Genomic DNA, 27966 nt, shown 5'->3' on the forward strand with positions numbered 1-27966 from the left:
CAATAAATTCTGTGCTCACTCAATGGAGAGGTTTCAAGTGCAAAATGTATAGAGCAATAATTCTACCTTATTCCATAATTAGCACACAAGATTCAACTGGTAAAAATAAATACACACCAGTTATTAATCTTCATTTGGCTGGAAGAACAGTGATATAGAACTCCCTAAATCCATGGATATAACCCTTTATTGCAGCAGGACTATCAGAATCGAGCAGTAGTGGTTTACTCCTTAGAAAAATGAAGAGGTTTTTTAAACAAAGGATATCCCAGGAGAGAGAAGCAAGTTTACAGGAAAGATAAAAGAGCATTTCCTACCATCACCCGAAGAGCCAGGAGCCAATATGAACTTACCATCACCTGAACTTACTACTGGAAAGTTCTTTGTGGGGATTAGGCAACGAGGTTAAACAATTCAAAACAAAAACAAAAAAACCCAAAACCTAAGAGGAACCACCTCTAAGCATGAATTGCATTTTATTTCTGCTTCAACAATAAATACACCTGAGTTATTTTCTAACTCTTACCTCCTGATCAAATGTCCTTAAAATTGAAATCTCACATTATCTTTAGTTCTGATCTAGTTCCACTTGGAAATTACATGTTTAGCTTTAAAACCACGGTTTTAAAGCTCAAACCTTATAGCACTGGTGCTCAGGCACCTCACAATTAGTTTCATTAGTCACAGAACAGTGCCTACTGGTTACAGAGGCCCCAATTTTCATGTTGATGAAGGAACAGAGGCTTTTCATCCACCCAGAAGTTAAGATTTGATGGCTTTGCCTTCTAAGGCATCAAACATGCCTTCTAAGGCCTTCTCTACACACTGGAGAAACTCGTGGGCATTGCGGCCTTGGTAGGCAGAGACGTTGCAGCCTATCCAGTTGTCATGAACAGCATACGCAATGCCAAAACCATCAGGGACCACGGGGGCAAAGCCGCCGATGTTCACTGCTGGGCTGCTCAACGTGCTCGTGGACAGGATGTTGTGGTTTATCTGCCTATATGCAGGGTCCAGGTATAGCTCGGGCAGGTCAATCCCTTTGGCTGCTCCCAGGTACCGCAGAGCAAACAAGTGTCGATCAAAGCCCTGGCCTGTCAGAGACAAAATGGAAAACCAGAGTCTAAGAATCTCAGAACTGAAAGGGACCTCACTTGGTAAAACCTCCGACCCATGGTAGGAGCACCTTCACAGCATCCTTGAGAGTGGAAGAAGGGTTTGTTTATCTCTGCATGCACACCTCCAGCTTGCTAACCTCTGGCTCAGTTCATTCTAGAATATTCCTTTTTAAAAAGCTGTGAACAGCTGAGCTAAAAATCAGCCTAAAATGAACATGATTTTTAAAATTTTGAAATTGAATCAGTTTAGTCAAACAGTCAAGAAAAGTACATGGAGAACACACTATGGACTCAAAAACTAAGGTAAAAGCCAAAGTCCAAATCAAGTGTAAAAGACAAGACTGAGTCAGTGGAACAAAATGGAAGGGGTATTTGACCAGGGTCCTAATCTCCGCTTTCCTGATAATTTGCTGCGTGACCCTGAGCCAGTGGTCTCAGTTTCATACTTATAAAATTAGAGAAGGATGAGACTAGAATGTCTTGGATGGCCCTTTCAGTTCCAGGACTTTGGCTACATGAAGGAACTGGACTGTGTGATCCTCCAGGTCCTTTCTAGGTCTCGAATTTTACTATGAAGAGGCAAAGAAAGATGACACTTAGGTTGGGAAGAGCTTCTGAGTTGGCCTATTTACAGGCAACCAATACACTTCAACTGAAGTGAAGTAAGAGGGGCCGTGGGCTTAGAAATCCTACGTTGTCAAAAGTGAGTCTGATGACCAATAAATAATAGGAAGAGAGTATGTAACATGGCTGAAAGTGACCTTAAATGAGGACGAAGTTGGATGCATTTCCCCATCCTTGCTTAAGAGGAGAGAATATTCTGAACCCTAATGGCTAGTCTGGCTGTTTGGACTGCTAAGGTAGAAAAAAATAATAATCAGTTGGCAGGTGGATTAAACCTAGTGAAGAGGTGGAAATCAGATGTGGGGTAGGATAGTGCTGAGGCTTACCCCAGTGCTGAGGGCAACAAGACCTAAGGGCATGCTCCCCAAACCCTGTCTCACCCATCGCTGCTTCTTTGGTCAGCTGGTTGTGGTACGTGGAGCACTTGGCTATCATCTGCTGAAGCTCTCCAGCGCTGTGCTTGGAGGGCTCCCTGACAAAGGCCTCAGAGCACCTCTTTGTGAAGATGGAGGCCGGGCGGATGGTCTCGGTGCGGCCGTGCTTGAATGCTGCAGTGCTACAGGACTCATAGGTGGCCACTGTCTGCCCGTACTGTTGCAGGAGGGCCATCTGGAAGGCCAGCTGAGCCACCGAGTCAGGGCTCAGCTTCTGCTTCTTCAGGAATTCTTTGCCTCCTCTCTGAAACTGGATGTAGTCAATGGTGAGGGTTTTCATGGTGGCATCAAATTTTTCCTTAGCAGCGCTGATGCCAGTCTTTAAAGCATCATTCAGCTTGAAGTTGAGTTTTTGTACGGCGACAGAAGAGTCAGTGTTAGCTGGCTGGCTCCGTGGAGTGATAGCAGGGGCCTGAGTGCTGTCTTTAAACACTTCATTAAAAAACCTGAGCACTGCAACACCATCGCCCCAAGCATGCTCAAAGTGGATAGCAGCAGTGCCATCCTTGGCTATAATGAGGTTAAAGGATTTATCAAACCAGCGGTTTGTGCCGTCACCGTGCAGCATGTTGTGGGACAAGTGGACAAGGTCCTTAATGGGGAAGTCATCTAGGCAGAGACAGAATACAGCAGAGTCCACTTTCCTCAGGGTCTCCTCGTTGCCACCACTCACCAGCTTCTGTCTGAGCTCTGCCCAGATGTCCCGGTTCTCACTGGTCAGATATGACAGTGGAAACTCGGGGGCCAGGCTACTGTCTGAGAGAATGTACTTCAGATGAGCCTGGATTTCTGAGGCGCTCACAATGTTCCCATTTTGATCCAGGACATCAAAGACATAGAAGTGTCCTTTTCTTAGGACCAGGAGGTGTCTGGCCTTGTCATCAGTGAAGAGTTCATCTCGACTGGGTTTGGGTAAACGAGTGGAATTGAAAAGCCGAAAATACTGGGACATATCCAGGGGATATGCATTGACCAAGTAGGCGCCATACCAGGACAGAGAGGAAGGCACAAAGCGTATGAGTCTCTTGAAGGTATCAGTGTCACTTTTGGCAGGGTTCAAGTGGAACACTTCTGGTTCCAAAAGGTCAGCCCGAAGTGTCTTCAGAAACCGGATGGCAGAGACAGTCATGTTGGTTGCCCGGGTGAGCTGGTCGTTGTACTCGGACTTTGGGTCAGGGTTGAATGACATAAATGGATTAAAGTTCAGGACAACTGGGTCTCGAGCAGTTAAGTACATATCAAACCAGGGACCTAAAAAATAAAAATTAAAAAAGAACAATAAAGAGTTAATGCAGTTCCTAAAGATAAAATTTGAGAAAGAAAAAAAAAAATCAAGCATATTCAGAAGAAGTGACATTAACCTCCAGAGGATGGAATTTTCTGATTATTTTTTTCCTCTGCAATAATTCATAAATGGTAAATGGGATCATATAATATGTGGTCTTTTGCATCTGACTTCTATCACTTACAATAATGTTTTGACAGTTCATCCATGCTATAGCATATATCAGTCTTCATTTCTTTTTATTGCTAAATAATGTTCCAATAATGTACCACATTTTGTTTATCCATTCATTTGTAGATGGACATTTGGGTTGTTTCCACTTACTGGTTATTTTGAATAATGCTGGTATGTACAAATTTTCATGTGGACATATGTTCTCAGTTCTCTTGGGGGATATAGCTAGGAGTGGAATTGCTAGGTCATATGGTAAGTCTATGTTTAACCCCCCTTTTTTTGACTGAAATTGTTTGACTTTTTATTAATTTTTTCTTTTTTTATTGAAGTACAGTTGATTTACAATGTTGTGTTAGTTTCAGGTGTACAGCAAAGTGATTCAGTTATACATATACATATACCTAGCCTTTTTCAGATTCTTTTCTATTATAGATTATTACAAGATACTGAATATAGTTCCCTGTGCTATACAGTTAAATCCTTGTTGTTTATCTATTTTAGATATATTAGTGTGTCTCTGTTAATTCCAAACTCCTAATTTATCCCTCCCCCACGCCAACCTTTCCCCCTTTGGCAACCATAAGTTTGTTTTCTATGTCTGTGAGTCTGTTTCAAACATGTTTTGGAAATAAGTTCATCTGTATCATATTTTAGATTCCACACATAAGTGATATATGATGGCTGTCTTTGTCTCACTTACTTCAGTTTATATGATAATCTCTAGGTCCATCCATGTTGCTGCAAATGGCATTATTTCATTTTTTAATGGCTGAGTAATATTCCATCGTATATATATACCACATCTTCTTTATCCATTCATCTGTCTATGGACAGTTAGGTTGCTTCCATGTCTTGGCTACTGTAAATAGTGCAGCTATGAACATTGGGGAGCATGTCTCTTTTTGAATTAGAGTTTTCTCCGGATATATGCCCAGGAGTGGGATTGCTGGATCATATGGTAACTCTATTTTTAGTTTTTTAAGGAACCTCCATACTGTTCTCCATACTGCACCTATTTACATTCCCACCAACAGTCCCTTTTCTCCACACTATCTCCAGCATTTATTTGTAGACTTTTTGATGATGACTATTTTGACTGGTGTGAGGTAATACCTCATTGTAGTTTTGATTTGTATTTTTCTAATAATTAGCAATGCTGAGCATCTTTTCATGTGTCTGTTGGCCACCTGTATATCTTCTTTGGAGAAATGTCTATTTAGGTCTTCTGCCCCCTTTTTTTTTTTTAAGATATACAATTTATTTATTTATTTATAAATTTATTTTTGGCTGCGTTGGGTCTTCGCTGCTGCGTGCGGGCTTCTTCTAGTTGCATCAAGCAGGGCTACTCTTCATTGCGGTGCGCGGGCTTCTCATTGCGGTGGCTTCTCTTGTTGCAGAGCATGGGCTCTAGGCATGTGGCCTTCAGTAGTTGTGGCACACGGGCCCAGCCGCTCCACAGCATGTAGGATCTTCCCAGACCAGGGATCGAACCCGTGTCCCCTGCATTGGCAGGCAGACTCTTAACCACTGTGCCACCAGGGAAGTCCCATTCTGACCATTTTTTGATTGGGTTGTTTGTTTTTTGATACTGAACTGTATGAGCTCTTTGTAAATTTTGGAGACTAATCCCTTGTTGGTCACATCATTTGCAAAAATTTTCTCCCATTCCGCAGGTTATCTTCTCATTTTGTTTATGGTTTCCTTTGCTGTGCAAAATCTTTTAAGTTTAATTAGGTCCCAATCATTTATTTTTGCTTTTATTTCCATCACTCTAGGAGACAGATCTAAAAAAATATTGCTGTGGTTTATGTCAAAGAATCTTCTTCCTATGCTTTCCTCTAGGAATTTTATAGTATCTAGTCTTACATTTAGGTCTTTAATCCATTTTGAGCTTATTTTTGTGTATGGTGTTAGAATGTTCTAATTTCATTCTTTTACATGTAGCTGTCCAGTTTTCCCAGCACCACTTATTGAAGAGGCTGTCTTTTCTCCATTGTATATTCTTGCCTACTCTGTTGTAGATTAATTGACTGTAGGTGTGTAGATTTATTTCTGGGCTCTCTATTCTGTTCCACTGATCCATATGTCTGTTTTTGTGCCAATACCATGCTGTTTACATTACTGTACCTTTGTAGTATTGCCTGAAGTCTGGGAAGATTATGCCTCTAGCTGTGTTCTTTTTCCTCAGGATTACTTTGGCAATTCTGGGTCTTTTGTGGTTCCATGTAAATTTTAGGATTATTTGTTTTAGTTCTGTGAAAAATGTCATGGGTAATCTGATACAGATCATGTTAAATCTGTAGATTGCTTTGGGTAGTATGGCCATTTTAACTATATTAATTCTTCTAATCCAAGAGCATGGTATTTCTTTTCATTTCTTTGAATCACCTTCAATTTCCTTTATCAATGTTTTTATAGTTCTCAGCATATAAGTCTTTCATCTCTTCGGTCAGGTTTATTCCTAGGTATTTCACTTTTTTTGGACACAATTTTAAAAGGGATTGTTTTTTTACTTTGTCTTCCTGATATTTCATTGTTAGTGTAAAGAAATGCAACTGATTTCTCTATGTTAATCTTGTATCCTTCTACCTTACTGAATTCGTTTATCAGTTCTAATAGTTTCTGTGTTTGGGAGTCTTTAGGGTTTTCTATATAGAGTATCCTGTCATCTACATATAATGACAATTTTACCTCTTCCCTTCCAATTTAGATACCTTTTATTTCTTTTTCTTATCTGATTGCTGTGGCTAGGACTGCCAATACTATGTTGAATAGAAGTGGTAAGAGTGGGCATCCTTGTCTTGTTCCAGAATTTAGTGGGAAGGCTTTTAGCGTTTCACTGTTGAGTAGTATATTGGCTGTGGGTTTGTCATAAATAGCTTTTATTATATTGTGATATGTTCCCTCTATACCCACTTTGGTAAGAGTTTTTATCATGAATGAATGTTGAATTTTATCAAATGTTTTTTTCTGCATCTACTGAGATGATCATATGGTCTTTGTCTTTTCTCTTGTTGATGTGGTGTATCACATGATTGACTTGCATATCTGAACCACCCTTGTGACCCTGGGATGCATCCAACTTGATCATGGTGTATGATCTTTTTTATGCGTTGTTGACTTTGGTTTGCTAATATTTTGTTGAGGATTTTTATATCCATATTCATCAAAGATATTGGCCTGTAATTTTCTTTTTTGATAATGTCTTTGTCTGGTTTTAGTATCAGGATGATGGTGGCTTCATAGGATGACTTTGGGAGTGTTCCCTCCTCTTCAACATTCCATGTGCACTTGAAAAGAATGTATTCTGGTTTTTTTGGATGTAATGTCCTGAAGATATCAATTAAATCTGTTCTATTGTGTCATTTAGAGTCTCTGTTGCATTACTGATCTTCTGTCTGGAAGATCTGTCCATTGACGTCAGTGGGGTGTTAAAGTCTCCTACTATTATTGTATTCCCATCAATTCTCCCTTTATGTCTGTTAGTATTTGTTTTATGTATTTAGGTGCTCCTATATTGAAAGCATATAGGATAACGAATGTAATATCCTCTTCTTGTATTGATCCTTTTATCATTATACAGTGTCCTTCTTTATCTTTCTTTATGACCTTGTTTTAAAGTCTATTTTGTCTGATTTAAGTATTGCTATCCCTGCTTTCTTGTCATTTCCACTTGCATGAAATATTTTTTCCATCCCCTCACTTTCAATCCATATGTGTTCTTTGCCCTTAAGTGGGTCTACTGTAGGCAGCATACTGTAGGTTCTTGTCTTGTCTGCCACTCTACGTCTTTTGATCAGAGCCTTTTGTCCATTGACATTTAAAGTAATTATTGATAAGTATGTATTTATAGTCATTTTAAACCTTGTTTTTCAGTTGATTTTGTACATCTTCTTTGTTTCTTCTTTTTGTTTTTCCTTTTGTGGTTTTCTTTTGTATTATGCTTGAGTACCTTTTTTCTTTTTGTTTTTTTTTTGTGAATATTTTAAATATGATTTTGATTTGTGGTTACTCTGATTTTCAAGTATGTTAACCCATCACTAAATCTATTTGCTCTAGACTGGTAGTCATATAAGCTCTAACACATTCTAAAAGATCTATATTTTCTTACTCCCCTCTCCCACATTTTGTGATTTGATGTCTCATTTTACATCTTCATGTTTATTCTTTTGCTGAACACTGTAGTTGTAATCGCTTTCATACAATTAAAAAAAAATTTAAACCTATGTACTGACTTATTTCAGTGAGCTTTAATCCTTTTATATACTTACCTCTTCTACTGTTGTTTTCTCTTTCCTATAGATTCTTGCTTCTTTTCCATTTAGAGAAGACCTTTCAATATTTAGTTTAAGATAGGTTTAGTATTCCTGTATTCCTTTAGTTTTTCCTTGTCTGAGAAATTCTTTCTCTCTCCTTCTATTCTAAATGATAATCTTGCTGAGTAGAGTATCCTAGGTTGCAGGTTTTTCCCTTTCAGGACTTTGAATATATCTTGCCACTCCCTTCCGGCCTGCAAAATTTCTGTAGAGAAATCAGCTGATAGCCTTATGAGGGTTCCCTTGTAACTGCCTATTTGTTTTTCTCTTGCTACTTTTAGAATTCTCTCTTTATCTTTAACTTTTGGCATTTTAATTATGATATGTCTTAGAGTAGGTCTGTTTGGGTTCATTTTGTTTGGGACCCTCTGTGCTTCCTGTGCCTGGAAATCTGTTTCCTTCTTTAGGTCTGGGAAGTTTTCAGCCATAATTTTTTCAAGTACATTTTCGATCCCCTTTTCTCTTTCTTCTGCTTCTAGGATTCCTATTATGTGTAGATTGGCATGCTTTACGTTATCCCATAGATCTTGTATGTTGCTTTCACTTTTTTTAATTTGTCTTTGTCTGCTGTTCTGATTGGGTGATTTCCACTATTCTATCTTCCAGATCACTTATTCATTCTTCTGCATTATTTAGTTTGCTATTTATTGCCTTTAGCTTTGTTTTCATCTTGGCAATTGAGTGGTGTAATTTTGATTAGCTCCTCTTTGTAGTTTCTAGTTCCTTGTTACAATGATCTGAATTTCTAACAATAGCTTTTCTTAATTCCTTCAGCATTTTTATTACTTCCTTTTTGAACTTGTGGTCTGGTAGACTGGAGAGGTCATCTGTTTCATTGTTCTTTCAGGGGATTTCTCTTATTCTTTTGATTGGGAGTTAATTCCTCTGCTTTTTCATTTTTCTTATATTTCTCCGACTGTGAATTTAGGAGAAAGAGTTATCTACTGTGGTCTTGAAGGGCTGTTTTTATGTGGGAGTGTCCCTGTGTAGCCTGCTTGAATCCAAAATTTCTCGTGTGAGGGCTATTTTTGGTATGGATGCTTGCCATCTCTTTCCTCAGGGTGGCCCTTGTACCCTTGATAGGGGGTGTGTTTGGTGTTGCGGTGACCGGAGCCCGCACTGGATGTTGGGTGGGGCCTCCTCTTTGCTTTGTGGATGTCACAGCCCGGCAGAGGGAAAGGGTCTGCTCCCCAGTTGTTGTAGTAGAAGTCCCCAGATCTGGTTTTAAGCTGTGGTGTGAAGTAGGCGGGACTGGAGCACTCCCTCTGGGAAAGGAGCTGCTGCATGTTTCTCCCCCAGGAACTGTCTGCCAGGACGTGCGATTCTGTGATGCTGCCTGCCACCTGGTGTGAGCACCCACAAAGACCACTATTGCCTGGCACTGCCTTTAGGGGACACCTTTGCTTGGGGGCTCTGGTAACCTGAGGTCCAGCGTGCAGGTGCACTCACAAAGTGGTTGCTTCATAAACCCACTGGAGTTGTGTTCCCTGAGCCCGCCTACAATCGACCCAGATGGCCTTCAGGCATGCATGGTTCTGGTCCCAAATCCACCATAGTGAGAACCCACTGGGGCCACCTCCCTGCATCCACAGTGGGACTGCTGGTAATCAGCTCAGACAGCCCCCAGGCAGGCACGTGCAGTCCTGAACCCAAAATCTGCCAGAGCGGCAACCTGCCAAAGCTGCAACCCAGCACCTGCAGTGGGATCGCCAGTGATAAGCTCAGATTTCAGGCCCGCCTTCATGTGTGCCACCCACAAAGTTCACAGCATCTGTGGTGATTGGAGTCACACCCTGCTGTGAGCATGCTGACAGTGAGGCTGCTATGGCAGGCCCACCCCCTCCCCTCGTGTGTTGACAATGGGGCTCCTATGGCAGACCCATGCTCCATCCTGTGTGCACCCCCAGTTGCAGCCTGGGTCACACTCCAGGCCCTTTGGGATGTCTCCCCACAGCCAAACCGTGTCCTCTCCCTGGGTCTGTCTCTGAAACCTGAGTTTCAGCACCCAGTCACTGCACACACCAGCAGGCACGCGTCTTGGGCTCAGAAATGTGGCAACATGGCCAGAACCATCTATGTTGGTGTATCTCTACCCTGCAGGGTGGCAAGCCAGCTCCCACACTCTCCTCTCCAGCCTCTGAAGCTCCCTATCTGTCCTGGTGGACCTCCCAGCCAGTGAAGGATGTTCTCAGGGTGAGGGAAGCTGTCCTCTTTCACCACTCCCTCCCAGGAGCACAGGTCCTGTCCCACATCCTCTTCTCCCTTTTCCGTTCATCCTACCCAGTTACATGAGGATCTTTCTTGCAGCTTTGGTTGTATGAGATCTTCTGCAAGCTTTCAGTAGATGTTCCGTGAGAACTGTTCCACATGTAGATGTGTTTCTGATGTATTTGTGGGAGGAGGTGAGCTCCACGTCCTTCTACTCCGCCATCTTGGACTGAACTCTATGTTTAACCTGCCAGGGTGCCTTACAAAGTGGCTGAACCAGGGCTTCCCTGGTGGCGCAGTGGTTAAGAATCCACCTGCCAATGCAGGGGACACGGGTTCGAGCCCTGGGCCGGGAAGATCCCACATGCCGTGGAGCAACTAAGCCTGTGCGCCACAACTACTGAGCCTGTGCTCTAGAGCCGCAAGCCACAACTACTGAAGCCCGCGTGCCTAGAGCCCGTGCTCCGCAACAAGAGAAGCCACCGCAATGAGAAGCACGTGCACAACGAAGAGTAGCCCCCGCTCGCTGCAACTAGAAAAAGCCCGCGCGCAGCAACAAAAAACCAACGCAGCCAAAAATAAATAAATAAAATAAATAAATTTTTAAAAAAAACAAAGTGGCTGAACCATTACCACCAGCAGTATACAAGGGTTGCAATTTCTCCACATCCTCAGCAGCATTTGTTATTGTTACTGTAAGTCTTATTTGATTGGAGCCATTCTGGTGGGTAACCATCATTGTGGTTTTGATTTACATTTCCCTAATGTTTATTAATTACTTTTTCTTCCTCATTCCGTTTCCTTTTTTGACACTTACAGAAATAAAAAACAATAATACCTCACTGGCATTCATGCTGAAATAGAATAGTTGTTAATTCCCACCCCCTCAGCTTAGGTTTCTCATGCTTCATCTCCTTTCAGGGACAACATTCACAGCTGACTGTCTCCCTAATATGGCAGAAAGTCTTCACCATCATTCTGTGTACTATGTACATTACTGCACTCCCTCTTTTAGGAAATGCTTGAAAAGCAATTAGAAATAACTATCAGTGCGAGTGAATCACTCCAACTAGCCCTCTGTATTCCTGTGGATGTTTTGCTTGTAAAAATTCCAGAGGCAGTATCTTATCAGAAAATGTGTTTTCAAGGGAAGTTCCTGGTAGGATTAGGAACTTCCTAATCAAATATAGCCTATCTTTGATTCAAAGAAATAGTTTTTACATATAAAGTATTGGGAAAGGATTAATGGACATGAATTTATCTATTATTCATTTGTTGGTCCCTTCATTCCTTGCGAATCAGTGCTGTGCCAGGCCCTGGCCCAGGGGATATAGAGAGGAATAGGGCATGGACTTTAATTCAGAAGAACTCTGATGAAGGAGACAAATAGAATTAAAACATAATGCAATGCATTAAAATGGGGGCAAGACGTATTTGACAAAAGAAGACATGAATTTATGCCTCTGATCCGTTCAGTAAAAGAATTTAAAGAGACAGAAACCAATAAGGCAAAGAGAATGAGAGACAAGAAAAGAACAAATATTAGAAATTGGAAAGCTCTCTAGCCAATTCAAGGACACCAACCCTAACCTGGCAGCAGAGAAAGCCAAGAAATAGTATGATTTACACAGCAGAACCCCCAGAGGGCTCAGGAAGTAGCAGCCTAGATATATCTGGTTGAAGGGCTATTCAGTTAAACCCCCACCCCACACCCCAGATTCCCTCCCCACTCCAAATAGGAGATTTAAGTTTTATTCACTGGAGAAAGTAAAATTGGGAGACATAAGTTACACATGAGAGCTCAAGCCTTCTTCCCTTATCCCACTCCTACGACAGCAGCAAACAGGAAAATACCTTTTGGCAGTTTACCGGAAAAGCCTTCCCTGGGAGTCTAACCCAAAGACACCAACATTAGGGGCACCCCGAGGAAATGGTTTAGCTGATCACATTACAGTGAAGCTGTGACTGACAAGCACGCCCTCATCTACAGAGCTTGCCACAACTTTTAAGTATCTCATTCAGATCTAAGACAACAGAGAAGGATTATGAAACATCGGAAGAAAGAAAAGAGGGTAAAACAAACCAGCAAAAAGCAAATTCGAGACAGACTAGGAAGGAAGATGAGAATTAAAAAAAAAAAAATCCCAGGTAAATTATTAAGCACATAGAAAGCAAAAGAAAGTAGAATTATTAACTTCAGAGAAAACAAAGTTCATATGGGAAAGGAAAAACAATTCCAATGTGCTACACAATTCAGCTGACAATAGTGTTTACATGATTATAATAGTGTAAACACTAGGTATTGAGCAAACGAAAATTACAAATAACTATACTGTGACAATGAGGGGATAGAAATGTGGTGAGGATATAAGAGACTGCTAAATCCTAATCTTTTACAGTGAGACGTCAATAGATAATGCCTAAAACTACAAAAGATGCATTAATATGAGTCAGTAATTTAGAGAATGGGGGAAAATGAGAAGTGAGAAATTAGGGCAAGGTCAGGAAATTTCTGTTTCTCCTAACAAGCCTGAGAAAACTATCTGATTCTTTAAACTATATGCATGTATAACCTTATTAAAAATATAAACTGAGTTAAAAGAAGTGCTGTGGGAACAGAGGTGAAAGCAACCAACTCTGAATGGGAAGAAGGGCTGAAAGATTTCATAGAAAAATCATCCTACTCGATCTTTTTTTTTTTCTTTTTCTTAATTGAGATGTAATTGACATATAACATTATATTAGTTTCAAGTGTACAACATAATGATTTGATATTTGTATATACTGCAAAATGCTCAGCACAATAAGTCTAGCTGACATCCATCACCATACATACGTAGAAAATTTTTTTTCTTATGAGAAGCTTTAAAATCTATACTCACAGCAACTTTCAAATATACAATACAGTATTATTAACTATAGTCACCAGGTTATACATTACATCCCCAGGACTGACTTATTTTATAACTGGAAGTTTGTACCTTTTGATCCCCATCTCCCATTTTGCCTAGCCCCTGTCCTGAACTTCTCATAACCACCCTAACTGGGTCTTAAAGGAAGAATTTGCCAGGTAAAAAATGGTGGGGCGAACAACATGGATAAAGGCACAGAAGAATGAAAGACTAACGGGTTGAGGGAAGGAGTTGTTCAGTTTTGCTGAAGCATGGGTGTGTCAGGGAGGATGGTAAGAGATGAGGCTGGATCGGGCAGTTGGGCCAGACCGTGAAGGACCTAGAATGATACACACAGGACATAGGACTAAATCCTGCATCCTTTACAGAGAGAACCAATGATTAGGTTCTGTCTTGATCCCACCTACAGAGCAGGCAAGCTACTGCTCTTGAGCATGGACTCCAGGCAGCACCTCAGTGGAGGATGAACTCACTCAACCTTAATGTTTACCTCAGGAAGAGAGGATGAGATAACACTTCAGTGCTGGTCTCACCAAAAATATCTGTGAGATTAAAACAGGAGAGAAGATGACTTGCTTTCAGTTACAGAGGGCTCTGGAAATATCAAGCCCACAGCCTTGCCTACCCACCTGAAATGTAGCTCGTATGTTTATTCTGCTTGTCCTGAGCGACCAGCTGCTTGTGCAGTTCTTTTCCAATCCCATTTTCAAAACTCTTACACAATTGTTCCGTTTTCCTGAAATGTTCAAAAAAAGATAGAGTCAAACCATGGCAGGGAATAGATGATTTTTATTTATTTATTATTATTATTTTTTAACATCTTTATTGGAGTATAATTACTTTACAATGGTGTGTTAGTTTCTGCTTTTATAACAAAGTGAATCAGCTATACATATACATATATCCCCATATCTCCTCCCTCTTGCGTCTCCCTCCCACCCTCCCTATCCTACCCCTCTAGGTGGTTACAGAGCACTGAGCTGATCTCCCTGTGCTATGCGGCTGGGGAATAGACGATTTTTAGATTCATGGCCAAGAACTCATCACAGAACTTTGGGTCCCCAATAGCATATCCCTAGAACCAGGGACTGAGATCAGAAAGTACCTCTGGTCAGAAGAACAGGAATCAATCTAAACAGATAAATCTAGGATATCTTAAAATGATTGATTAGGAAGATGAATCCACATCTCATAAAATAATGTGTAATCTAGGAGGCATGGAGAAAATGATATAAGCTTTGGAGCCAAGAAGAGCTAAGTTTGAATTCTAGCTCTGTTACTTTCAAACTGTATAACCGTGGACAAGTTACTTGATCTCTCTCAGTCTCAGTTTCTCTATATGTAAAATAGAGATAATATACCACCTTACATGATTTTTAAAATATTTATAAGAGCTAAGGATTTAGGATAGTTTGAAACATAATACTTAGTAGCAGGTAGCTATTACATCATTACCATGTCAATAGAAGCTTCAAGTGACTAATGTGGAATATTTAAAAGCAGAGGACTACATTATGAATGGTTCATCTTTTTTTTCCCAGCACTGTCCATTGAAGGACTCTGTGATTCTAATGAGAAGGCCAGTTATTTGCACGACAAATTCCCATTGTGGAAAAAGAGTACTATACCAGGATACAAGAGCTTGATGGAATCCGCTTTTTAACAATATCCAATATTATTTTCCAATTCCATACTGAATTAGTTTCCTAGGACTGCCATAACAAAGTACCACAGACTGGATGGCTTAAGACAACAGAAACTTATTCTCTCACAGTTCTGGAGGCTAGAAGTACAGAATCAAGGTGCTGACAAGACCATATTCTCTCTGAAGACTCCAGTGGAGAATCTGTTCCAGGACTTTCTCTTAGCTTCTGGTGTTACCAGGTATCCTTGGCATTCCTTGGCTTGTTAATCCACTGTAATCTGCCTCTGTCCTCACATGGCTGTCTCTGTGTCTCTCCTCTTCTTATAAATATACCAATCATATTGGATTAAGGACTCAGCTCTCTCCAGTATGACCTCATCTTAATTAATTACATCTGCAACTACCCTATTTCCAAATAAGGTCACATAACGAGGTTCTCAAAAGGGAATGAATTTGGAGGGCACACTATCCAACCCAGTACATATGCTCACCAAGCAAACTTCTGGTCTGCCACATGCTCTCCTTAATGAACCTCCCTACCAAGAGCACACGCCCCCTGTAAATGACTGGTACCAGCTAGCCAACCAGGTAACACCCACCAAGATAGCACAAATTTGGCATTCTGGCTTATAAACCATTGCCTGTTGAGTCTAGTTAAAGAGACTCTCACCTCAGGGCCTGGTCAGCCCTTCATGAGTGAAAAATCTATTTCCTGAACTTGCAAACGTAAAGACCAGGTCCTAGGTGCCTGGTGACCCAATCAAATCACAGACACTCCCTGAAACTTGGTTCCCCGGCACTTGCCAGCCTCCCCTGAGCCACCCATCCATGGCCATTCAGGGTTCTCAGCTTTTACCTGAACTGGCCATCATCCAAGAGAGGCTTCTGCGCACTGAGGTATCTCCTAACGGTGTCTTCAAGTTTGGGAATAGGCAGCCTGGGAAGAAAGTAAGGTCAAGTGTAAGGGTCACAATCTGTGGAAGAGGTTAACTAGCTTCCCAACCCAAACTAACCAATAATTACTGGATAATTAACTTCTTTCCAAAAAAAACAAACAACAAAAGGAAGCCACTTACAAATGAGAATAGATGAATTTAAGTATAATTGGTAGCTCTTTTTTTAAAGTAAAATAATAACTTTTTAATGTATTAATGATGAATTTCATAAGCTGAATTAGTAAACACACTAACAGATTCAAAATGGGGAAGCAGAAGCTGCCCCAAAATTCCTGTTTCCTGTCACTGTTATAATACCTGTGTTAACCCTGTACTGGCACTGATTTTATTTCTACCCTTAGTTTGAACGACTGTCTTTTTCTCTCCCAAGATGAAAAAAAACTTCTATTTTTAAATTTTCTAGTGTATTTTATGACAGAGAATCATACAAAAGGGAAACACAGGTCTGTCCAATGGGCCAGCCAACCATGGGATCGACCATCAAGCCATGCCCAGCTCACCAGGAGTCCTGTGAGGAAGAACCAAATCTTCCTCTGTGCTTACTTACTCATCATTCTCTACCGGTGGATTCCCAATGACAGCTATGGCAATGAAGTTACAGGTCCACAGTGAAATGAAAACACCAGGGGTATGTTGTGAGGCATACTTTTTTTTTTCATGTTAATAATTTTACTGAAAGATATATCCCCTAGTACCAAAACTTAATCCAAGTTTGTTAGGTTACCTCTGCCAACTCAAAATGAACACTGATACATTCAAAATATCTAAATATAGCAGCCATTTAGGAAAACTGAAAGTTATCCATAAAACACAGTTTAAGACCTTACTAATAAGATACACTGTAGTTCTTCAGTTTATTTTTCAATGCATCTTTATCCAAAATACAATGTCAAAAAACAAATCTGATTTTACAGCCATCATGGACTTAGGCTGCACTGAGTAACCATTCACAACACTGTAACACTGTAGGTCCCCTTACATGGACTTATGCAGAAAATCCCTAACACTAGCTCAGCTATCTCATAAGTACAAAGTTACCTACTTACCTTTCTCAAGACTTTGTTTTGATACAGTAGGGACATTAAGGAAAATTTACCTTCTTTTTAAACAATTCTAAATTAGAGGCAATGGCAGTTTTATAAAAGCAGTCCTTATTCAAAAGATTCTGGAGTGTTAACTCTAGCTTGAGCTTACTTTAGTGGGGTAAAGTAAGTTTTCAGAGTGATGATTTATTTTGGAGTTATTAGCACAACAAACTGAATTTTCTCAATGGAACTAAATTAAGGCAGTATAGATTCTACAAAAAAATTATTATCATGGATACAAAGTCACCTGTTTTCTATAAAAATTATCAAAGATCACTTAATGAATATGCTAAACTTACCAAGTCTATATTTTTGCCTTCTATAAAATACCCTCGTTGTAAATGTCAAATAACAACATAGTCCATATCACTGGATTATCTGATACTTGCAGAAGATGGCCATAGTTGTGAAGTTACTGGTTCACAAGGAAATAAAACAAACATGGACAGTACAGTGAGCTTTTCACAAAGCTAAATTTGCTTACATGAAAAGTCTGTTCTTAATTCTGAGATTGTCCCACCCCCCCCTTTTAGGGTGAGAGTCATTAAAGGTCTTTTTTTTTAAGAAATAATGTTGATAACAGTATTTTCCCCTATAATTTTACTGATCTGTGAAGTCTAAAAGTATAAGAACTACTGATGGTGAAAAGACAAGGACATTTAGAATCAGACCTAGGCTTAAGTCCCAGCTCTGTCACTTAATCTCTCTGATATGGTTATAGGTAAATACCACTTGCCTTCAGATTTCTCCTCAAAGAAAGCCACTCCCCAACTTCTAGGAAGGACCGATACCCTCCTAACCTCCACAACCTGCCATCAACATCAAACACGTTTCTTTCCTCTCAAATCTAATTGTACCACCTTCTCCCCATCCTCATCTGTTATCCACTCCAAGGAGTGCTGGGTTAGTAAACCAGCTCTCTGGTGGGTAGGGGGTGAAGCCCTGATTTGTAGCATTTACCAATTTCTGTAAATCTCCCACCATGGCCAAGTTCAAGCTACCAACATGATGTCACCGAATGTGGAGCTGGGAAGAAATGCAGAGTTGGCTCACATGATTATGGTGATGTATAGAGAGGGGAGCTCACCACTCATTAGGATTCTTCCTCTGAATCCCCTTTTCTCACCTCCACTGGCACGTGGGCTGGCACAGAACAGGTACTCAATGTGTGTTAAGTGAATTAGTTGATTACCTTCCTTTACCCCTCTATGTACCCCAGGACCCTATATTCTTCTCTATCATTTTTAGAGGCATTTATGTATTTATGTCTCTCTTCCCCATCAGACTGCAGACCATGAGATCCTTTAAGGATGCAGAAGACGGAGAGATTCTCTTCTCCCATCCTGTTGGTTTTGACATCTTCTTCTGATTCTGTTTTCCTCCATTATGTCCTCTTGCCCTAAAAGTGCCAGTTTTCTCAAGACTGGCTCCTCTGCCCTCTTCTGACTGGATACTCCATCGGTGATTCCCCCCTGCTCTCACAGAATCAACTCTGACACTTACACAGGCTCTTCCAAGCAGGCAACGAGGAAGAAAACTGAAGGTATGCAAGGGGGCATAATCCTGTCAACTGTGGATTCGTTCTTTGTTTAGGGACAGTGTGCCATGCTGGAAAAGCCTAAGCTTTGAAGCCAAACAAACCCGAGTTCCAATTTTAAACAAGTCACTTTTCAGAAAGTAGACTGGTGGTTACCAAGGGTGTTGGGGGAATGGGGAATGACTGCAATGACGGGGAGAGGCGATGAATTAGATAGTGGTGATAGCTGCACAACGCTGTGATTATATAACCCTCCCCCATGGAACTGTACACTTTAAAAGTAGGAATTTTACCAGTGCACAGGCACTAGACCCAGGACCCCCAGGGCCCTGCAGCCAGAGATCACAGGACCCAGATGCACCCACCAGTGAGCAGGCACCAGCCCTCAAATCCCTGACCTGCCCACCAGTAAGCCTGCTCTAGCCTCAGGACCAGCCTACCCACTAGCTGGTGGACACCAGCCCCAGGGCAACAACAGCCCCTCAGCTAGAGGACCCAGCTCAGACTCCAGCAGGCCAGCAGCACCTGCCCTGGGGCTGGTTGGGCCCTGGCCTCACCCACCAGCAGGCCAACACAAACTTCGGGACACCCTTGACCCCGCAGCCAGCTGTGTCAGGAGCCAGCCCCATCCACCAGCAGTCCAGCACCAGATCTGGAACCTCTGGGCCCCCTGGGCCCTGCAGCCAGACCCCAGGAACTGACTCTGCCCACCAGTGAGCCAGTACTAGCCCTGGGACCCCCGGAGCTCTGCAGCCAACCACCTTGTGACCCGGCCCAGCCAACTGGCAGCCAGCAGCCTCTGCACACGGCAGGGCCTGGCAACCAACCAGACCAGGGGACAACCAAGCCTATCAGACTGCCCATGGTAGTCAGCCTACCACAGGAGAAGGACCCACACAGTCCACATTAGGGGCACCTCTAGAGCACGTAGCTCTGGTGACAAAAGAGGAGTGCAATACTGGGACACATAGGACATCTCTTACAAAAGGCCACTTCTCCAAGATTGGGAAACATGACCAACCTACCAGATACACAGAGATAAAAACAGCAAGTTAGGCAAAATGAAGTGACAAAGGAACATGTTCCAAATGAAGGAACAAACTAAAACCCCAGAAGAAGAATTAAGTGAAGTGGAGACAGGCAGTCTACCTGATAAAGAGTTCAGGGTAATGACTGTAAAGACGATCATAGAACTCAGGAGAAGAATGGATGCACAGAGCAAGAAGTTAGACGTTTATAACAAAGACTTAGAAAATATAAAGAACAATCAAACAGAGATGAAGAATACACTAACTGAAATGAAAAATACACTAGAAGGAATCAACGGGAGACTAAATGATACAGAGGAACAGATCACATGAGCTAGAAGACAGGGTAGTGGAAATCACTCATGCTGAACAAAAAAAAGAAAACAGAATGAAAAGCAATGAGGATGGTTTAAGGGACCTCTGGGACAATATCAACTGTATGAACCCAAAGAGGAACACATCAAGGCACATAGTAATTAAATGGTAAAAATTAAGTATAAAGAGAAAATATTAAAAGCAGCAAGGGAAAAGCAACAAGTTACTTACAAGGGAACTCCCATGAGATTATCAGCTGACTTTTCAGCAGACTCTGCAGGCCAGAAAGGAGTGGCATGATATATTTAAAGTGATAAAAAAGAAAAACCTACAACCAAGAATACTCTACCCAGCAAGGCTCTCATTCAGATTTGATGGAGAGATCAAAAGTTTTTCAAACAAGCAAAACCTAAAAGAGTTCAGCACCACCAAACCAGCTTTGCAAAAAATGTTAAAGGGACTTCTCTAAGCAAAAAAGAAAAGGTCATAACTAGAAACATGAAGATTAGAAAAGGAAAAAGCTCACCAGTAAAGGCAAATATACAAAAAAGTTAGATCATCAACCACATACAAAGCTAGTAGGAAGGTTAAAAGAAAAAACTGGTAAAATCATCTATAGCCACAATAAGCAGTTAAGGGATTCACAAAACAAGTAGATCTAAAATATGATGTCAAAAACCGTCATCATGATATGGAAGGACAGTACAAATGCAGGGCTGTTAAAATGCATTTGAAATTAAGAAACCAGCAACTAAAAACAATCATGTATATACACAGATGGCTATATTTAAATCTCATGGTAACCACAAACCAAAAATCTATAATTGATAACACGCAGAAAAAAGAGAAAGGAACCCAAAGGTAAGACTAAAGATTGTCACCAAATCACAAGAGAAGAGAAAAAGGACTAATAAAGCAACAAAAAAGAACTACAAAAACAGTCTCAAAACAATGAACAAAATGGCAATAAGAATATACATATCGGGACTTCCCTGGTGGCTCAGTGGTTAAGAATCCGCCTGCCAATGCAGGGGACACGGGTTTGAGCCCTGGTCCAGGAAGATCCCACATGCCATGGAGCAACTAAGCCCGTGCGCCACAACTACTGAAGCTGCGCTCTACAGCCCGCGAGCCACAACTACTGAGCCTGCATGCCACAACTACTGAAGCCCGTGAGCCTAGAGGCCGTGCTCCACAACAAGAGAAGCCACCGCAATGAGAAGCCCGCGAACCGCAACGAAGAGTAGCCCTCACTTGACACAACTAGAGAAAGCCTGTGCACAGCAACGAAGGCCCAACACAGCCAAAAATAAATAAATCAATAAACTTATGTTTAAAAAAAGAATATACATATCAATAATTACTTTCAGTGTAAATGGACTAAATGCTCCATTCAAAGACACAGAGTAGCTGAATGGATACAAAAACAAGACCCATATATAAGCTGCCTACAAGAGATTCATTTCAGATCTAAAGACACACACTGATTTGAGGGGATGGAAAAAGATATCCTATACTAATGGAAATCAAAAGAAAGCCGGGATAGCAATACTTATATTAGACAAAACAGACTTTAAGACAAAGATGGTTACAAGAGACAAAGAAGGACACTACATAATGATCAAAGGATCAATCCAAGAAGAAAGTATAATAATTTAAAATATATATGCACCCGGGCTTCCCTGGTGGCGCAGTGGTTGAGAGTCCGCCTGCTGATGCAGGGGACACGGGTTCGCGCCCCGGTCCGGGACGATCCTGCATGCCGCGGAGCGGCTGGGCCCGTGAGCCATGGCAGCTGAGCCTGCGCGTCCGGAGCCTGTGCTCCGCAACGGGAGAGGCCACAACAGTGAGAGGCCCGCGTAACGCAAAAAAAAAAATAAAAAAAAAAAAAAAAAAAAAAAAATATATATATATATATGCACCCAACATAGGAGCACCTAAATACATAAAGCAAACATTAACAGACATAAATGGAGAAATTGACAGTAACACAGTAATAGTAGGGGAGTTTAACACCCCACTTACATCAATGTACAGATCATCAAGACAAAAAATCAATAAGGAAACACTGGCCTTAAATTACACGTTAGACCAGAGAACCTAATAGATACATAAAAAACATTCTATCCCAAACAGTAGAATACACTGTTCCAAGTGCACATGGAACATTCTTCAGGACAGGTCACAAAACAAGCTAGGCCATAAAATAAGCCGCAGAAAATTTAAGAAAACTGAAATCATATCAAGCATCTTTTCCAGCCACAATGCTGTGAGACTAGAAATCAACTACAAGAAACAAACTGCAAAAAACACAAACATGTGGAGGCTAAACAACACACTACTAAACAACGAATGGATCACTGAAGAAATCAAAAAGGAAACAAAAAATACCTGGAGACAAAAGGAAAAAAACCCACAATGACTCAAACTTCATGGGATGCAGCAAAAGCAGTTCTAAGAGGGAAGTTTATAATGCTATAAGCTTACCTAAGGAAACAAGAAAAATCTCAAATAACCAATGTAAACTTACACCTAAAGGAACTAGTGAAAGAACAAAACACTAAGTTAGTAAAGGGAAAGAAATTATAAGGAACAGAGCAGAAGTAAATGAAATAGACTAAAAAAAAATAGAAAAGATCAATGAAAATAAGAGCTGGTTCTTTGAAAAGATAAACAAAATTGATAAACTTTAAGCCAGACTCATCAAATAAAAAAGAGAGAGGGCCCAAACTAATAAAATCAGAAATGAAAAAGGAAAAGTTACAACTGATGCCACAGAAATACAAAGGACCAAAGGAGATTACTATGAACAACTATATTCCAATAAAATGGACAACCCAGAAGGAATGGACAAATTCCTAGGAATGTACAATCTCCCAAGACTGAACCAGGAAGAAATAGAAAATATGAATAGACCAATTAACAGTAATGAAATTTAATCAGTAATTTAAAAACTCCCAACAAACAAAAGTCCTGGACCAGGTGGCTTCACAGGTGAATTCTACCAAACACGTGGAGAACAGTTAACACCCATCCATCTCAAACTATTCCAAAAAAAACTGCAGAGGATGTAATGCTTCCAAACTTATTATAAGAGGCCAGCATCATCGTGATACAAAAAACAAAGATACCACACCAAAAAGAAAATTACAGGCCAATATCACCAATGAACATAGATGCAAAGATCCTCAGTAAAATATTAGCAAGCCAAATCCAACAATACAATAAAAAGATCATGCAGCCTGATCAAGTGGCATTTATCACAGGGACGCAAGGATGGTTCAATATCCACAAATCAATGTAATACATCACAACAGCCAATTGAAGAATAAAAGCCTTACGATCATCTCAATAAATGCAGAAAAAGCTTTTGACAAAATTCAACATCTATTTATGACAATACTCTCCACAAAGTAAGTACAGAGGGAACACACATCAGCATAATAAAGGTCACATATGATAACTCCAGAGCTAACACATACTCAATGATGAAAAGCTGATAGCATTTCCTCTAAGATTAGGAACCAGACAAGGAATTCCACTCTTGCTCCTTTAATCAACATGCTATTGGAAGCCCTAGCCACAACAATCAGACAAGAAAAAGAAATAAAAGGAATCCAAATTGAAAAGGAAGGAGCAAAACTGTCAGAGTTTGCAGATGACATGATACTATGTCATAGAAAATCCTAAAGACACTATTAAAAAACTACCAGAGCTCATCAATGAATTCAGTAAAGTTGCAGGACACAAAATTGATATACAGAAATCTGTTGCACTCTACATGCTAACAATGAACTATCAGGAGGAGAAACTAAGGAAACAAGCCCATTCACAATCGCATCAAAATGAATACCTAGGAATAAATCTAACTAAAGAGGTAAAAGACCTATAAGACACTGAAGAAAGAAATCGAAGATGACACAAACAGATGGAAAGATATACCTTGTTAATGGACTGGAAGAATTAATATCATTAAAATGACCATACTACCCAAAGCAATCTACAGATTCAATGCAATCCCTATCAAAATACCAATGTCATTTTTCACAGAACTAGAACAAATAATTTTAAAATTTGTATGGAAACACAAAAGACCCCCAAATAGCCAAAACAATCTTGAAAAAGAAGAAGAGAGCTGGAGATATCACATTCTCTGACTTCAGACCATACTACAAAGCTAGCATAATCAAAACACTATGGTACTGGCACAAAAACAGACACATAGATCAATGGAACATAAGAGAGAGCCCAGAAATAAAACCACACACTTATGGTCAATTAATCTATGACAAAGGAGGCAAGAATATACAATAGAGAAAAAACAGTCTCTTCCTTAAGTGGTGCTGAGAAAATGGAATAGCTATGTGTAAAAGAGTGAAATTAGAATATTTTATCAAACCATACACAAAAATAAACTCAAAATGGATTAAAGGGCTTCCCTGGTGGCGCAGTGGTTGAGAGTCTGCCTGCCGAAGCAGGGGACATGGGCTCGTGCCCCAGTCCGGGAAGATCCCACATGCCGCGGAGCGGCTGGGACCATAAGCCATGGCCATTGAGCCTGCGCGTCTGGAGCCTGTGCTCTGCAACGGGACAGGCCACACAGTGAGAGGCCCACATACCGCAAATAAATAAATAAATAAAATTTTTAAAAAATGGATTAAAGAGCTAAATGTAAGACTGGAAACCACAAAACTCCTAAAAGAAAACATTGGCAGAACACTCTTTGACATGAATCACAGTAATATTTTTTTTGATCTGTTTCCTAAAGGCAAAGGAAACAAAAGCAAAAACAAAACAAAACAAAAACAAATGGGACCTAATCAAATTTAAAAGATTTTGCACAGCAAAGGAAACCATCCAAAATAAAAAAAAAAAAGACAACCTACTGAATAGGAGAAAATATTTGCAAATGATATGACTAATAAGAGGCTAATGTCCAAAATATATCAACAGCTCATACAATTCAACATCAAATAAACAACCTGACTTAAAAAATGGGCAGAGGGACTTCCCTGGAAATTCAGTAGTTAAGACTCTGTGCTTCGGGACTTCCCTGGTGGTGCAGTGGTTAAGAATCCACCTGCCAATTCAGGGGACATGGGTTCGAGCCCTGGTCCGGGAAGATCCCACAAGCTACAGAGCAACTAAGCCCATGCAACACAACTACTGAGCCTGAGCTCTAGAGCCCGTGAGCCACAACTACTGAGCCCACGTGCCACAACTACTGAAGCTCGTATGCCTAGAACCTGTGCTCTGCAACAAGAGAAGCCACTGCAATGAGAAGCCCGCGCACCGCAACAAAGAGTAGCCCCCACTCGCCACAACTAGAGAAAGCCCGCGTGCAGCAACGAAGACCCAACACAGCCAAAAATAAATTAATTAATTAATTTAAAAAAATCAAATCTGACTCCTATCTCATGACTGTAACCACCATGAGATGCTGCTTGCTACTTATCCATTATATCATAACTGTTTACCTGTTAAATCTCCCCCACTATACAGTAAGCTCCTCAACATGACTGACTGGTCTCCAAATCCCTATTAATAAATGGTTATCAAATTAATAATGTGAATGTGTAGGTCAGGTTGTTCCACCCTTTCTCTGCTTCGGACTTGCATTTTTATATTCTGAAATTAACTGCTCAGTGTGTATAAATAGAACCCTAAAAAAAAAACCTAACTGAACTGTACACCTAAAAATAGTTAAAATGGTAAATTTTATGTTTTGTATATTTGACTACACTGAAAAAGAGCAAAGAAAAAAACATAACACCTAAAAACCAAGCAAATGATAGTGCAAAGGTTCCTAGAGGAAAGCAAGTCCAAAGCCACTTGATTAAAAGGCAGTGATATAATAGGAAAAGAAAGAGGTAAGGAGGGAGATCCAATTGGACCACTTAATACTAAGGGACTAGTCCTTCCCATGCCAACTAATAAGGACAGTTCCCTATTTTGGCATCTTATCTCACTCTAGCCTCACAATAGCCCTATGAATTGTGCTTTCTGTTCCTACCTTACAGGTAAGAACTAGGGCTCAAAGAGGTTGACTGAATTGCCTGAAGCTATACAGAAAGAGCATCAGATCCAGAATCTGAAACTTAAGTTCTACCAGACTTCAAAGCCAGGGCTTTTCACCAAGTGTGACATCAAAACGAGTGTGAAAGACAATTCATTTTACCTCTCCAGAATCTCAGATAAAAGGAATCTTATCTTATCTAACTTCCAACTTACAGGTGAGGTGGTGGAGGCCTGGAGAGGGAGTCATCATTTAAAGTTATACACGGGTGATGAGCGCTACTGTTTGTAGCTCCAAGATATCTGTGCTGTGGATTAGAGGAAATGATCTTGATATTCTTTGATATTCTTAATATTCTTCCCAGCTTTCCAATTCTAAAATGGAGAAAACCCCTCTGACCTTACACCTGGGTGGGGCCCGGGACTGTCTGAAAGTTAAAGGCCATCTGTTGCTGGGCTTGGCAAGTGAAGACAGGCTCTGTCATTCCTCACCTTTCCCCCACATACTGGCTCAGCTCATAGTCAAGAGGTCATGGCTTATCTCACAGGCACAGAGACTTTTTCTTTCTCTTCCCCATCCTCCTGCCAAATTTAAACAGTGGGATTGGGGCTAGATAATCTCATTTTAACTTGTTTTAGATGTTTGCACACTGTAATTTGACAAGAATCCCTCAGCTGATACTCCTGAGAGGATGGGGGTGGGCAGTGAGGACAATGGGTTAAGGGGTTCCCAGCTGTAGAGAAAAACAGCAACCTAGTAGTTGGGGTTGATGCCTGTGACAATCTTTGTTCTGTTCATGGGGTAGGGTCTCCAGCCCCTGGACTGGGAGGGAGATCCCTAATGGCAGCTTGGGGAGAAAGGAAGTAAAAAGGCTCTGTGAAACAAATTTGGAACTTGGCACCAGGAACTAACTGGTGAGTAGGTAGAGAAGTTAAAGTTTGGTTTTAGGGGGTGAAGGAATTTAGGGACATTTCTAATATTGGAGGAGACCTGGCAGCTTAGAGTAAGGCTGGGAGTTCAAAGACTGGGCAAACTGGAAGCTGAATTAAAGAAAATACTGGATGAGGGAAGGAGAAGGAAGATGTATGGGAGCTGTGTTTCACAGGGGAAGTAGATTCTGGGAGAAATGTTTCAGAAGGGGGCGGGGGCGTAGCTATGGTGAGGAGGCACAGAATTTGGGTGGGCTCTGTATCTAATGTGAATAAGAAGATTTGGGGAGGGGTACTGAGGGTGCCGCCTAGAATTCTGTGAGGGTGGGCTGAAGTTGCAGGGAGTAATGTGGGTTAGGGAGGAGGGTGGGAGGAGTGTTGAGGAAGGTTTGGTAGGGGTGAAAGGTTTCCAGGTGAAGATTGGACTTAGAATGCTGAGGACTTGGAGGGTAAGATGAATACTTGAATCTCCCTGGGGGAGGATAGCGTGCTAAAATACAGGAGGACTGGAGGCATGGGGAGTGGGGCTGAGGTTATGAGTAACAGGCGTGAAAAAGGTGGCGTGCTGGGAGAAATTGAGGGAGAGTACCCATTATGTATCAGGAATTGACCGATCCATATTCTGTGCAGGAATGCGGGGAGACAACCTAGTTGGAGGGCTAAGGGTAGTGTTGGCGATATGCAGGTTGGACGTTTTTCAGGGAGAAATGTGAGGGACAATTAGATATTTGATTGGAAGTCGGTTTTTTGTAGGAGTTCGAGAAGAGTTCAGGAGAGAAAATCTGAGAGAACAATGGCTGGGGGGAGCGGGGGATTCTGGAAGAGAATTCGGGCATTCTGATGTTCCAGTACCATGAGATCCTGAAAGTCACAGGATTTTCAGATTGGAGGATGCGGCAGCGTCCCAGGTAAAACTTTAGAGGCGGAAGAGGGTTCAGCAGAATAGGCGTGAGTGATTGGAGAGAGGCTGGGGCCGAACCCCAGCTCGCGTGGACGGCGGGGACCGGGAGGCCGGGCTCACCTGGGCAGACTGTCCTGGTAGTGCATAGTGGGCACGATGCTCAGCTGCAGGTACTGGCCCGGGTCGAAGCCTGTGCTTAGGGGCCGACTGAGGGCTCCCGGGCCAAAAGCAAAGCCCCGGGGCCAGGCGCGCAACAGCAGGCCGGCCACCATCGTCCCGGAAGGCGGCAGCAGCGAGAACGCGGAGAATGCGGAGCTCTGGTTACAGAGACTAGGCCGCCGCCCTCAGTGCCCCAGGACGCTGCGTCAGGGATTCGCGTTCAGTTTGTGCCGGTACGCGGAACAACTTCCGGCCTTCTGGCCCCGCCCACGGAGGGCCCCGCCCACAGATGGGTCCGCCCGCAAATAGGCCCGCCCACAGGCC

At 41.5% G+C, this 27966-nt stretch overlaps 1 protein-coding gene across 3 annotated transcripts; it reads right to left on the reverse strand.

The window, feature by feature from the left end:
• Nucleotides 1-459: 459 nt before the first annotated feature.
• Nucleotides 460-27941, reverse strand: CPT2 (carnitine palmitoyltransferase 2). Of its 3 annotated transcripts, XM_033866488.2 has the most exons (7): nucleotides 27604-27742; nucleotides 25869-25960; nucleotides 15573-15653; nucleotides 13701-13807; nucleotides 13562-13613; nucleotides 2123-3427; nucleotides 460-1094 (listed from the first exon to the last, which is right to left on the reverse strand). In XM_033866488.2, exons 6-7 carry the CDS (start codon nucleotides 3411-3413, stop codon nucleotides 763-765), a joined length of 1623 nt encoding a protein of 540 aa, XP_033722379.1. In that variant the 5' UTR covers nucleotides 3414-3427; nucleotides 13562-13613; nucleotides 13701-13807; nucleotides 15573-15653; nucleotides 25869-25960; nucleotides 27604-27742; the 3' UTR covers nucleotides 460-762. The 3 variants fall into 3 exon arrangements, with proteins under 3 accessions (XP_033722379.1, XP_004320014.1, XP_019793331.1); XM_004319966.4 differs by lacking the exons at nucleotides 13562-13613; nucleotides 25869-25960 and having other exon boundaries at nucleotides 27604-27941; XM_019937772.3 differs by lacking the exons at nucleotides 13562-13613; nucleotides 25869-25960; nucleotides 27604-27742 and adding an exon at nucleotides 17057-17172.
• Nucleotides 27942-27966: the final 25 nt, after the last annotated feature.

Source organism: Tursiops truncatus, chromosome 1 (assembly GCF_011762595.2).
Source record: "Tursiops truncatus isolate mTurTru1 chromosome 1, mTurTru1.mat.Y, whole genome shotgun sequence".
In the NCBI taxonomy this organism is placed as follows: domain Eukaryota; kingdom Metazoa; phylum Chordata; class Mammalia; order Artiodactyla; family Delphinidae; genus Tursiops; species Tursiops truncatus.

Coding starts and splice junctions, on each gene's coding strand:
- CPT2 (XM_004319966.4), bottom strand. CDS start 27,755: ATGGTGGCCGGCCTGCTGTTGCGCGCCTGGCCCCGGGGCTTTGCTTTT. Junction 15,654..27,603: donor TACCAGGACAGTCTGCCCAG/GTGAGCCCGGCC, acceptor CTTTCTTCCCAG/GCTGCCTATTCCCAAACTTG. Junction 1,095..2,122: donor GACCAAAGAAGCAGCGATGG/GTGAGACAGGGT, acceptor TGTCTCTGACAG/GCCAGGGCTTTGATCGACAC.